This window comes from Danio rerio, chromosome 19 (assembly GCF_052040795.2).
Source record: "Danio rerio strain M-AB ecotype USA chromosome 19, GRCz13ab, whole genome shotgun sequence".
Lineage (NCBI taxonomy): Eukaryota > Metazoa > Chordata > Actinopteri > Cypriniformes > Danionidae > Danio > Danio rerio.
In genome coordinates, this window is record NC_141039.2 from 9,013,429 (window position 1) to 9,026,916 (window position 13,488).

A 13,488-nucleotide genomic window follows, 5' to 3' on the forward strand; every position below is an offset into this window, starting at 1 on the left:
TTCCTGCACACATACTTTGTCCCACATCAAAGAACATATTGTATGCCATGTATGGTAAATATTGAGTGAAGAGATTTTTTTGGACTGCCTACAACATTTGAATGTTATGTGATAGAAGAGCATTGCGTCAGTGTTTGCTTGAGCATCTTTCCTGAACCGTTCATTACCAGGGTTTCGGCATTCAATATACCACCTCTTTCTGATAAAGCTTTTTCTGAAATTCTTTTATTAACAAGAATATTACCAAGAGCCACAAGAAGGGGTCATCTCTGGTCACAGGTCAGACATTTCTAATTTTCTTTGACAGAGCTCTGATCATAATGGGAAATAGCTTTTGTGCTTACAGTAGTATATGGGGTTTGTTATGCCATATATTTGAGTTTGTTCTTTGATTTTGTGTCAGGGAAAATTAAAAAATGATAAATAATTATCCATTTAGAAGAAACTCTTTATTAGTAGGCATTTAATTTGTTACATGACTATCTTGTGACTAATTGTTAGAAATAGGAGCTGGTCTTGATTTTAATTTATTTTTACAGTTTTTTTTTTTCCATTTGGACAAATTTTACATTGCATTATGAAGGATGAGTCAAGATATATCCTGGATACTTAAAAAGGAAAAACAAATCGAATGGATGTTTTTGGATGTAGCCATAAAGTAAACCATGTTAAATGCTCAGAAGCAAAAATAAAAAAATACACAATTAATACATGTACAATCCTCTCATGTGATTGGAAAGTGCTTTGGGTGTATATCAATACACTGTACAAATACAATAAAATACAATAAAACACAACCTCGCTATTAAGCTACAACACTTTTATAATATAAATGTAATAGGTAATTTGGTGACATAAAATCCACAATATCCCAGTGGATAAGCCTGTCAGGCTTTAATCTGCAATAACGTCCTTAATGTGCTTTATGCCCAATTTAACTAATGGAACTTTCTTGAAATACGTCATCATTTAAGATTAAATTAAATTAAGCAGAACAAAACAAAATAACAGGAAACTGTTCACTGTCTGTCTCTGCACCACATCCTCCTCCTCATAGTAGGTGGTGATGTATCTGTGGTTTCTGCCCTAGCTGTTGTGCTCATGAAACATCTAAGTTAGAAATTTTTTTTGCAGTGCAGTTACCATGATGCCAACCACCCAGTGTTTCCACACAAACTATAAAACATCCTGTTTTATAAATCTTTGTTTTGTAATTTTCCTCCTTTCCAGAAATACACACCCAATACTTACAGTATAGCTAACATCTTCAACATTACTGCAACCCTTGATGCTTTAAATGATTTTCAAAATTTTCAAAGGTTATTAAAATCTTTTACTTTTTTTCTTTAAAGTTGACTCAGAATGCAAAACAAAAAGTTTCTATGCATAACTCTTATCTTGAGAGGGTGTAATGTATTTCCCCCTAATCAACACACCTGGGGCCTCATGTACAAAGACTTGCGTGGAAGTCATACTAAAACATTGCGTATGCACAAAGCTGTAAATGTGCGTACACAGAAAAAAATTCAGATGTATGAAACACTGCGTACGCCGAATCTCACACATATTCTTTTGTACATCCGAATGAACGTGAAACTGAGCGCAACATGCACGAGCACAAAACCCCTCCCTGCCTCCTCCCCCGTATGAATATGCAAATGACTCTACTTTGGCAAAACCCAACGAAAAAGCAAAGGCAAAAGCAAACAAGAAGAGAAACTTTGAACAGAATGTGAATTGGAGGTGCTGCTTTCGGAGGTAGACCGGAGAAAAGCGATGTTATTTGCAAGTTTGTTCTCCGGAATTAACAACAAAAGAAAAAAATAGAGTGGGAGAGTTTAGCTCATGCGGTTAACACAGTTGGGTCTGAACATCGCACTGAGTGAATTAAAAAAGAAATAGTGTGATTTATAGGTGTAAATTGTTGCAGAACCCTTAACAGTCTCAGTGGTGCAGCTCGAAAAACTGATGTCATCATGTTTTGACACGTTCGAGCATGAATCCAACGAATCCAGCGTCTGATAAAGTCATTCTTTTTTCCCCCGCTACATATCAGATTTTGCCAACTATTTATCATGAGAAAGACAAGTAGGAATCATTAATAAGTCTGTGCATCATATTTTATTTGCACATTTATTGAATGGAAATGTTTCTGATTCACGCATGCAATTTCATCTTCAGATAGTGTCTTTATAGCAATGTGCGTGCAGTAGATAGCTCAGATTAAATTGGGAAAACAGGCGACCACTGCAATTTGCGCTTTAATGTTTGGCTGGTCAACTGTATGGTATGGAAACCTTATATACCTGCTAGATGAACCCGTCTCATACAGCTGCCATTGCAAGGCTTAAAGACTCTTTGTAGAGAGCAATTTAACACTACTGCCTCTAGGAGTCGCCAATGGAAATAAAACAGACACGCACAAAAAATGTGCATACGCCAGCCATAAAGCTGGTGTGGAGCTGCGCACATTCCCACGTTCAGTTCATCGTTAGTAAATCCAAACGTGAGCGATTCTGAGCGTGAAACCTGGCTTATGTGCGTACGCAGCGTTGATACATGAGGCCCCAGATTCCCAATAGGCACTCCGGCGTGTACTCACATAACCATCAACAACACCACCACCACCACCAGTAGCCATTCCCATATCTGTCACTTCTTCTCCATCACACATCTGCTTCGCCAGTCCCATGATCAACTCTGTGCCCTACTCTGGTTCGGTGGAGGATTGCAACAGATTCCTTTCACAATGTTCGCTAGCCTTGGAGATGCAGCAGCACAGATTCCCCTCTGACAGGTCTAAAACTGCATTTATTATTACTCCGTTAACAGGTTGAAAGTTACAATGGGCAGAATCTATTTGGACCCAAAATGGACATGTCACTCTAAGGGTCCTTTTTCCAAACAAAATAGAAGATACATTAGTGGGTGAGAAATTATATCTTTTACGACAAGAAAACTATTCTGTTCAAAGTTACTCTCTTCATTTCTGCACACTAGCAACCCCCAATGGCTAGAATGAACACTCCCTTGTTAACCACCTATTGACTAGGCTTGGAATTCCAGTTACGTTTACATTTCTCTGCACACAATGATACCATTGAACTAAAACAATTAATCAAATTCTTCACGACTACATAGAGGTTTCATGGAGTATCACAACCCTCCAGATTCTCAACATGAACCCATCCAGGTGGATACCACCTGACTATCCTCAGCTGAATGTCGACATCGGTTGACCCAGAATTTATACATATACTGTAGAGAAAATGGACACGTAATCAAGACATGTCCCATCCATCCTCCACAACCTGCGATGAGTGTGGTTTCTACTGCTCCAATGATTCCTAGGTATTACCAATTTCTATAGAAATTTAATTCTTCATTACAGTTTCATCACCTCTTTGTTGACAGATCTACTAAAAGATAAGCCCAAGTCTCTGAAAACCCTTTCATTCTGGAGGTAGATGCCTCCAATTCTGGAGTGGGAGCTCTACTTTTCCAGCAGCTGGGGACCCATCCATGACTTCATCTACGAGCCTTATACTCCGAGAAACTCACCCCGGCGGAGCAGAACTACAACATTAAAAATTGTGAGTTACTGGCCATCAAAGCAGCACTGGAAGAATGGAGACACTGGTTGGAAGAAGCAAAACATCAGTTTCTTATATATATGAATCATCGTCTCAACAAGCTAAAAGTCTCAACCCCAGGCAGGCCAGTGGGTTTTACTCTTCACCAGATTTGACCTCCTGTCACTGTCAAGCTGACACTCTCTCTAGAATCCATACTCTTGAAGATGCTGAACCTGTTTTCCCAGGTAAGATAATCAGCCTAATCCAGAAGGCCCTGGAGAAAGAGATCAGAAATAACAGTAACTCCAATCCAGCTCCACCGGGGTGTCCACCCAACCTTTTCTACATTCTACACAGTCAAATATTAACCCACATATCAAACCGTCTCACTGCTAAAAGATCGCTTCTGGTAGCCTGGAATGGGCACTGACATCAGAAGGTACGTGAGAGAATGTCGGGAACGTGCAATGTCCAAAGCTCCTTGTCATCTTCCACCTTGTAAGCTCTTTTCCTCTTGTCATTCCTTGGCATCTCTAGTCAGACCTAGATGTTGAATTGGCACCAGATTTGCCACCATCTGATGGAATCTCCTGTATCTTTGTGGCAGTAGACCGATTCGAAATCTTGTTCAACCATGTGTTTCAAAACCACGCCATTCCTGAGGATATTGCATCCGATTGAGGTCCCCAGTTCATCTCCCATGTTTGGAGAGCTTTTTTCTCTCTCCTAAGTATGACAATCAGTTGATCTTCTGGTTACTATCCTGAGAGCAATGAACAAACAGAGAAAAAAATCCAGGACACAGGCAGAAATCTGTACCTTGTGCCATGACCACCAGAACATCTGGAATTAATTCCTTGCGTCTGCTAACTTCCTCCATCAACTTTCCACAGAGATCACTCCTTTTCTGTGCATAGTCAGCTACCAACCACCTCTGTTCCCCTGGTCTGGGGAACCTTTGGACATTCCATCTATCCATCACTGGTTGAGGGAGAGTAAGAGTGTGCAGTAAGGCGTCATACTATTCAGACGAATGTTTGGAGAGCCCCAACTCCAACTTACCATCCAGAACAGAAAGTATGGCTCTCCACCAAGGACATTGGTCTTAGACTACCCTGCAAGAAGCCAGGTCCCAGATTCATTCAATCTTACCACACAAACTTAATAAAGCTAAGATAAAGTGTAAATCTTGAATACAGTTAAAACAAATATATGTCAAACATGAAATGCTTCTATTGCTGTCAGGATATCACAAAAGTCTTACTCACAATGCAAGACAAAAACTTCCTCCTCTCCATCTCTCTTTGTTTTGATCGTGAAGTTTGATCTTTGATCCGTCAAAGCAGAATTCCCTTCACTGCCATGCAACCCACACTTTTGGAACCACTGCTCTAGAGTAGAAGTGGAAATTACTCTTTCACAACGTTCAAATATAAATGTTTATTTATTTATTTATTTATTTTTTTTTAACAGGCAGATCATGTATGCAGTTGTGATTTTGCAAGACTCAGATGAGGTGATGGTGGTGTCATCAAACTGGTTGAGTCATGATAGAAAGCTATGCCACTGGCCTCCATTTAAATCCACAGAGAAGTGTATTGAAGCTGTTCAGAACAGACATAAGCCTGAAACAGGAGGGAAACCATGGGAGAAACTAAATGTTAGCTTTCACAGCGAATATGGTAATGGTTACATTTTTATGACACCTGTTTGTTTTAGTCATTTTTTTTCTGTCAACTTTTCAGTACAATACTTATGTTATTGCAGTCACATTTGATAAGGCAAAAGAGGTGGAAAAAGAAGTAAGGGAACAGAAGGAACGGTGAGTAAAAACAAATCACCCCCCCCCCCCCAAAAAAAAAACCTAATAAACAATAAATTTGTACAATTTTGTTTAATGTATCGTTTTTTTTTTTTTTAAATAAAGATCTTATCTATTAGCCACCGGATTCTCTGGAATAAAGAGACAAAGACTTGAAAACTTTAAAGGAATTTCAAATAATCAGCTTCAATCATTTGCTCCAGAGACATCTACACCTATATTTAGAATGTCAACTGATGGTGAGCCAAACATCTTTTCACATTATCACTTCAATATGTTGTTTCTTTTAATATATAAATACAGCAAAAAAAACCCATTTTGTATTACAGAGAAAGCTGAAATCCTCGAAATGCTGAGAGACATCAAGAGCATGGTTCAGCAAAACTCTACCATGTTAAATAAGCTAATCAAAGATAATGCAGTTTCTGAAGCCCCCAGCAGTAGCAGCATCGTGCCTCCTAAAGAGATGAACAAAACTACAAACCTAAAATTGCCTCTAAAAACATTTGACGATGTGGCCAGGATTGAAAGAGAGCTCAACAATGCAACAACACGCAAATTATATGTAAGTCCACACAGCATTTATATGACATTTGGTCATGATCTCAAAATGATATTACCATAATGTCTACTTCCATGATAAAGATTCCCTAAATAAATTAAGAAATTATTGTATTGCCTTCCCTAGAAACGTTCAAAGAAAAATATACAGTTTAATAGTCATTATACAACTTATTTGAGCATTTCCAATGCTGCAATTAACAAAAAAAAAAAAACATTATTTTTATAGGTAAAACATCTGTCAGAACTTGGAGGTTTTGGGCCAAAAGATGTTATTAAGCACATAATGCAAAGTGTCCTAACAGATGATCTGGCAAAGGAGTTTAACTGGCAGGGCAGAGGAGATAAAAAGGCCTTCTCTCAGCTTCTTTTAGCAGATGTGATCAGAGGTAAACTAACTCACCTCTGCATTAACATTAGTACATAGAATACATATTTAAACATCTATGAGACTAATTTGATCATAATAATATAAAAACTCTAATTCCCACTGTTTTGTTTCCTCTTTCAGATGCTGCATTTAAACGAAGCATCATCAGGCTTGAATGTGAAATGGAAATTAAAAAGTATCTAAGTTACAAAGCTCATCTAGTCGCTCGGAAGAGACCAAGACAAGAAGGCGGTGGGTGATGCAGATCTTATAAATGCTCTTATCTTTTCATATACAGACCTTGACCTGACATACAGGGATTTTTTATTTTTATTTTAAAATCTCTGAAAAAAATGGGTGGCGCAGTGGTTAGCACAGTCGCCTCACAGCAAGAAGGTCGCTGGTTTGAGTCCCGGCTGGACCAGTTGGCGTTTTTGTGTGAAGTTTGCATGTTCTCCCCCTGTCCGTGTGGGTTTCCTCTAGGTGCTCCAGTTTCCCCCACAATCCAAAGGCATGCGCTATAGGTGAATTGAATGAACTAAATTGTTTGTGAATGAGTGTGTATGGGTGTTTTCCAGTACTGGGTTGCAGCTGGGAGGGCATCCGCTGTGTGAAACATATGCTAGAATAGTTGGCGGTTTAATCCACTGTGGCGACCTCTGAAGTAGAGACTAAACTGAAAGAAAATGAATAAATGAGCATACCTAAATACAAATATACTGTATACGTATTTGTATATACTTATTATATAATTTTTAATTATTATTTTGTCCTGCAGGTCCTGTGGTTGAGATCTCAGATAGGATTTCTCCCACACCCATTGACGACGACGACGACATTGATTGGAGCATTTTTAATTGAGTTTTTTGAGTTGGTTATGTAGATAAAGTTACACATTAGACATCCATTTCTGAGACGTGTGTTATTTTGACATTGCTTAATGAATTATTATGATTTTAGGCATTACTTTCGAAATATTAAAACAAACAATAACATGTTGCAAATAGGCTTTTAAATATATTTGTCATGTGCAGTGTTTCATTCAATTTAATGTTATGATTTTCATTTAAAACAAACCAAAATTACACTCAAATACAGAGTCAATTTGTTTTCTTGCAAACCAAGTTATTGTAATGTGTGACAGTACTGTACACAGCATTGTTTATGTAAGAGTCTAAATTACCATATGCATTTGTTTATGCTTACAAAACATGTATTTTTCACCAAAGAAGGTTCATACTGACTCCAAAGGCAGATACTAAAGAGATCAGGGCCTGGTGTGTGGACTTTGGGGATTTTACAATGTGGTCAATTTTTGATTGTTCAGTTTGAATGTCTCAGTATTTGAGCTTTGGTCACATGGTCAAGAAAGAGACAAAATAATTGGTAAACTTTGCTCTGCACTTTTCATGCTCTGTCTCTCCCCCACTCTCTCTCCCTCTTCCTGTTACTTTCTCTATTAGGTAACTTTATTTTTACATTTAAGCTGGGTACAATTATTATTATATGTTTATTATTATTATATGTTTTTCATCATTTTATTTTTTAGTCAAAGTTAATTCAGTGTGCGTGGTTATTAATCTCTGTGTACAAGCTCGGAATTTTAATCTAGCACACAGTTAGCTGTAAAACAATACAAAGACACAAATGATTTTGTGGTCTCTGCTTGGTCTGTGTGCGAGTAGTACATGTACAGCTGAATGCTGGTCCTCTCACTCATGTTGCTTCTCTCTGCCTGTCTGTTGCCATACACAAAGTGGGGGAGCTCTTGGTTAGTTTGGGCAGGAAGACGAAACTAATTTTCATGTGAAGCAACATGACCCTAAAACAGTGAGCTGTGTACACTCACCCAAAATGACACTTTTAAACACATTATAATAAAAAAATCTGAATTGTGTTTTGAACAGAGCCTAAACTGGCACACTCAGAAGAACCATAATATTGATATTAAATCTTAAGAAAGGGGTAAACTGGTTGCCCTTTAAGGCAAATAAAACAAACAAAAGTAAACTGTTCAAATCTTTACAAAGCATGCAAATAGCACAAACTACAATGGTCCCTTGTTATTCGCGGGAGTTTTGTTTTAAAAATAACCTGCAATATAGGCAAAATCTGTAAAGTAGACAGCTTTATATGTTTTGAGGCTGTAAAACGCCTCACTACACACTTTATACACTTTTCTCAGGCATTAACATTTTCACATTTACACGCACCGACACCGCAAGTTAGCGTCTGTCCATGGCACCCTGCTATGACTCAAGACACTGTTCATATTTCTGCCGCTTCACAAAGCGCCATCTGAATAATTTCATTTTAATAACATGCGAATGTGTGCGTCCAGGGTGTGTTACTTCCAACTGTCATGTGCTCAGTGCATCAGGTGTGCGACCCCCTTAAGAATGGAGTCTGCTTTAGTTTTGTGGATCAGTGACTGCAGGAAAAAGAACATGCCAACATTATCTGCACAAAAGCTAGAATGCTTTATGAACTTTTTGCTGACAGCAATGTGCTTTTACATTGCAAAAGATGGTAATTTGTACCATCCGTACAACCACTGGCCTCAATCGTACATCATAATCACCAAACTAAGAGCTTTGACCTATAAGCAGTGTCCCACATTATTACAAACGTATATATATATATATATATATATATATATATATATATATATATATATATATATATATATATATATATATATATATAAGCTAAATAAGCTAATAAACTGCTTTAGACTGCTAAATAATACTGCTTTAGACTGCTTAATAGCTAAATAAACTGCTTTAGACTGCTTTAGGCAAAAATTCTAAAAACAAGAAAAGAAAGTGTCCAGAATGCTTCTTGATTTAAGACTTTTTAGACAATTGGACTACAAACAAGACAAAACCACCACGTAAGAAAATCTTTTTTTAAATTTGTTTTTGTAATGCAGTTACCATGATGCCAACCAGTCAGTGTTTCTATACAAACTGAAACATTTATAGTGTGTACATTGCTTAAAACTATTCTATTTAATCAATCTCTTTGCTTTTGTTTGTCTTCCTCTTTTCCACAAATACACACCCAATGCTTACTTTAACCTAACATCTACAATTTTACAGCTAATCTTAACGGTTTAAAAGATTTTCAAGTGGCAAAAATATTTAAAAAAGGGAATAATTTTATAATTCAGATAGTTATTTACTCAGTATTAACCCAAAATGCAAAACAAAAGTTTCCATTTATTACTCTTTAACTTGAGAGGGAACTAAACCAAGTCAATTTTTTTCTGAAGATGTGCCAAATTGGGATATTAATTCAAAATTACCTTTAAATTAAAGTGTGAACAGTATTAAACCAAAGATAAAACGAACCTAAGGACACACCAATTTTGCTAATGTAATTGCCCTCATTAAAAAAACGTTTTACATTTTTGTCTGATCCACCCAATTCAGGTCCTGGAGTCTGTAATAATGTTTGTTTTATTTAAAAGCTGTGCAAAATCTGCAACTAGTATAGCTTCAGGAATGTTGGACAGCACTAATCTAGACAATGAAGAAATAATCACTTCATAAGGAAATAAAAAAATTTATTAGATTAAGATGATCTCAAATTTGTTAAAGAATTATTATTATTGTTATTATTATTATTATTATTATTATTATTATTAGTATTGATGAGTTTAGGTGATTTAAATTGTCATTTGCGTGGAAGCTGTTCATAGAAATCTTAAGCCTGAAACAGGAGGGAAACCATGAGGAAAACATAAATGTTATTGCGTCATAGTATTATGGAAACTGTGATAGTATTTTAAGATTTTATGGTAGTAGTAAGTTTTTAAATAATAGCTTTAAATTGACATAAAAAACTGTATTTACTTTCACTCTTGCACAATTTATTGTGATGAATAAAAGTTAAAAAATAAATAAATAAATAATGGTGCTTTTGAATGGCATTGTACTAAATTTTACACCAACTTTTTGGTGTATTAGAAATCCTTCCCATTGCCTCCAGCTAAAATACAAGTTTTCTATAATTATATTGCTTTCTCTGGTGGAAAAGACATCTTGTCTGGATCAAGAGAGAAACTAACCCAGACCAAGCACTCTTTACATCATTTGCAAAAGAAAACAGGTGGATTTGATTGTGTTTGAATGCTAATTTGAATGCGTTTAGAGCAAACAAAAAGAACAATGAACACATGCCATCTAGCTTTTACTTCATGTGTGCTTTATTAATTGTTATTATTTTTTTAAATGCTAAAATTTGAATCCAATTTTAACTGACTAAAATGCAGCATAATCACACAATACTGTACATATGTTAGTTTAGTATTTAGTCAAAAATAAACTATTTCTATTTAACATAGTGTTTTTTAAGTTGATATCAGAAGGCCACACCCAAAGGCTGGGTTTTTAGAGATTAGAATGCCTGTCAGAGTGTAACTGCAGTTGTGTGTTTTTATTCTGAGACATACAAGATAGCACATTTCTCCAATTTTTTAGCATCTTACAATTTGCTAAATGTCAATAACCTGTTAACTGATTATTTTTTTAAATGTTTATTAAAAATGTTTGTTAACTATGATGTGTCTGTAATTAAATGAGAGCAAAACAAATTTGTAATAAAAATGTTGATTCAAAGAGTAATACAATAATATTGCAGTATAAATAAATATTCTAATTTAACCATAAAATGTCTAAGTACAATTGTGTTAATTGTTCTGGCACTATTTTTGTAGAAATTAACTTATATTTTACAGTAATAAATCTGACTCAACTGCTATATGAAACAAATGTGTTATATGGTACATTTTGCACTATGTTGATACTTTTTTTGCATGGTGTTTTGTGTGTGCGATTGCCTCTAGACAGATAAACAAATATTTGGTTAGCCTACCTTTTGATAAGGTGGTTGTCATCTTTTAAATACAACAAACATACATGATTGTCCTGAAAAAGAAAGAGAGACATCTGGTCATGCTATTATGGGTCTAATGGGTCTAATGTGAACGTTTTGGTTACTAACATAACCCCCATTCCCCAAAGAGGGAACGGAGAAGTGTCTGGAAAGACACTATTTGGGTGAAAGCTAGTAAACCAATCACTCTGAAGAGTAAGTGAGAGAGCCAGTGAATGCCAATGAGTTGGCAGAGTTTGGCTCCGCAGGTGCTGCAATTAATCATTAGTAGAGTGTATAGCCGGTGCTTGTGGAGTGAGAGTTATCTTTTAGCCGCTGAAGAGCCGAAAATCTAAATTACCTCTTCGAAGAACGAGGCTTACATTAAAAACCGAGACATACCCCTTCAGTGGGAACTCTGACGTGTGTCTGGAAAGACACTTTTGGGAGAGTCTATGGAAAATGCCATAGCAGCTAAGCCTGTCATGCCCCTGGTGTGACGTTTGCCAAGCATAGCGTGAGCGCATATACGACACACAATATGTACACAGTATTTTGAGAAAGTGTGCCAGTCCCCAAAGGGGGCGGACCCTGCAGAGGCCATTAGCGAAACACCCAGGGATGGGAAAGGACACCCAGTTTGACTGCCGCAGCTTATCAGAAGTCTCTTCAGTCTCAAGTGAGGGTCTGAAGCAAAAAAGATAACGCTTGCTCCGCATGCACCGGCTATATACTCTGCTAATGATCCTTGGCAGCAGGGCAACACATTTCTAAACATAATAGTTTTAATAACTCATTTCTAATAGGCTAACTGATCGTCTTTGCCATGATGAAAGTATATTTTACCAGATATTTTTTAAGATACTTGTATTCAGCTTAAAGTGAAATTTAAAGGCTTAACTAGGTTAATTAATAAGGCAAATCATTGTATACCAGTGGCTTGTTCTGTAGACAACTGAAAAACAAATATTGCTTAACGGGGCTGATAATATTGACCTTAAAATGTTTTTAAATGATAACTGCTTTTATCCGAAATAAAACAAATAAGAATTTTTCCAGAAGAAAAAATATTACAGAAAATACTGTGAAAAAAATGCTTGCTCTGTTAAACACCATTTGGGAAATATTTAAAAAGCTTTTGACAAGAAGCTTTTGACAAGATCATTAAAAATATGTCAGTTAGAAATAATGGCTAATTGGGAGGACCAGGAGAATTCCCGGTGGGCCGGTCTGTTTTTTGGTTGCAAGGGCCGGTGTCCGTAGCTGCTTGCACTCTCAGCAGTCACACTTTTTTCATTTATTTATTTATTTGACCATAGCTTCACTCTTTTTATTCATTATTTTGCTGCAGCGCCGCTCTTCTTATTTATTTTCTCGTAGCCCAGTGAGCAAAATGCAGCCCGCAGGTTAACTAACGTTAATGATGATGATGTAACCATCGACCCCAAACAGCGGCACCTTAGTGAATATAAGAATTCGAATAATTAATATTAATGAATAATACATCTGCTCAATGAAAATCAGATGATTCACTACATTAATAAATCTGACATAACTTGATCCAAAATCTAAAAAGGGGAGAAAAAGATTAAGCCATCAAAAGAAAGTAATGCTGTGTCTTAAGGGTCACAAGTCATTACTTATTTTTTATTCCCACTGTAATAGCGCTACTGTGAACCAGTGGTAAGCTTGTTACGTAATAACGTCGTGGACCCGTGTTCGAATTTCACTTGAAAAACAATTTTTCTTTTTCTTCTTTTTTAAGACATATAATACTGTTAGGGCTGTTGAACAGTTGAATTTTTAAAGCAGCTGTTTTCTTGAAAAAGACGTGATAGTGTCATTAGAAACTGAATTGGAATCAGTCGTGAACTGAGGTGGGCCGGTCTGGCTTGAAACTCCAGGGCTGAAATTGAGTCCCACTCCGTCCCTGACCCCAGTAGAGCTTTATGTCTAGCTAGTCCCCTGAGTAATACTTCTTTTTAATTGTCTAGATTAGAATGCAGACATTCGAGCAATTCAAATGGATCATTGCCATTTGGCCTACGGGGTAAACATCTACTAAGAACAAGTCCCTTCATGTGTTGTTTTCATTTAAATTTGATTGATTACATATTCTCTTTGGAAGAGTAAAACTCAGGACATACCACTGCTAAAGAAAAAAAATGCTTAACATTATTAGGCGTAATTAGAGAAATAAGCTCTGTCAGTTATATCGCTGTTGAAAAATTCAAAGAAAATGAAACACAAGTAAATCATACATTGAGTACATATTAATGATA

General features: G+C 36.4%; 1 protein-coding gene and 1 long non-coding RNA gene across 2 annotated transcripts; one reads left to right on the forward strand and one right to left on the reverse strand.

The window, feature by feature from the left end:
• Positions 1–129: 129 nt before the first annotated feature.
• si:dkey-266f7.4 lies at positions 130–7,955 on the forward strand. The gene is made up of 8 exons (NM_001100018.2): positions 130–279; positions 5,049–5,257; positions 5,343–5,397; positions 5,503–5,636; positions 5,727–5,962; positions 6,188–6,347; positions 6,470–6,580; positions 7,107–7,955. The coding sequence occupies exons 2-8, from the start codon at positions 5,056–5,058 to the stop codon at positions 7,187–7,189; spliced, it is 981 nt and encodes a 326-aa protein (NP_001093488.2). The 5' UTR covers positions 130–279; positions 5,049–5,055; the 3' UTR covers positions 7,190–7,955.
• LOC141379008 (uncharacterized) lies at positions 551–11,725 on the reverse strand. Its single transcript, XR_015516470.1, has 7 exons — positions 11,609–11,725; positions 11,207–11,259; positions 4,844–5,200; positions 4,638–4,690; positions 4,395–4,556; positions 3,949–4,301; positions 551–3,849 (listed from the first exon to the last, which is right to left on the reverse strand). It is a non-coding gene; the product is annotated as an uncharacterized LOC141379008 (long non-coding RNA).
• Positions 11,726–13,488: the final 1,763 nt, after the last annotated feature.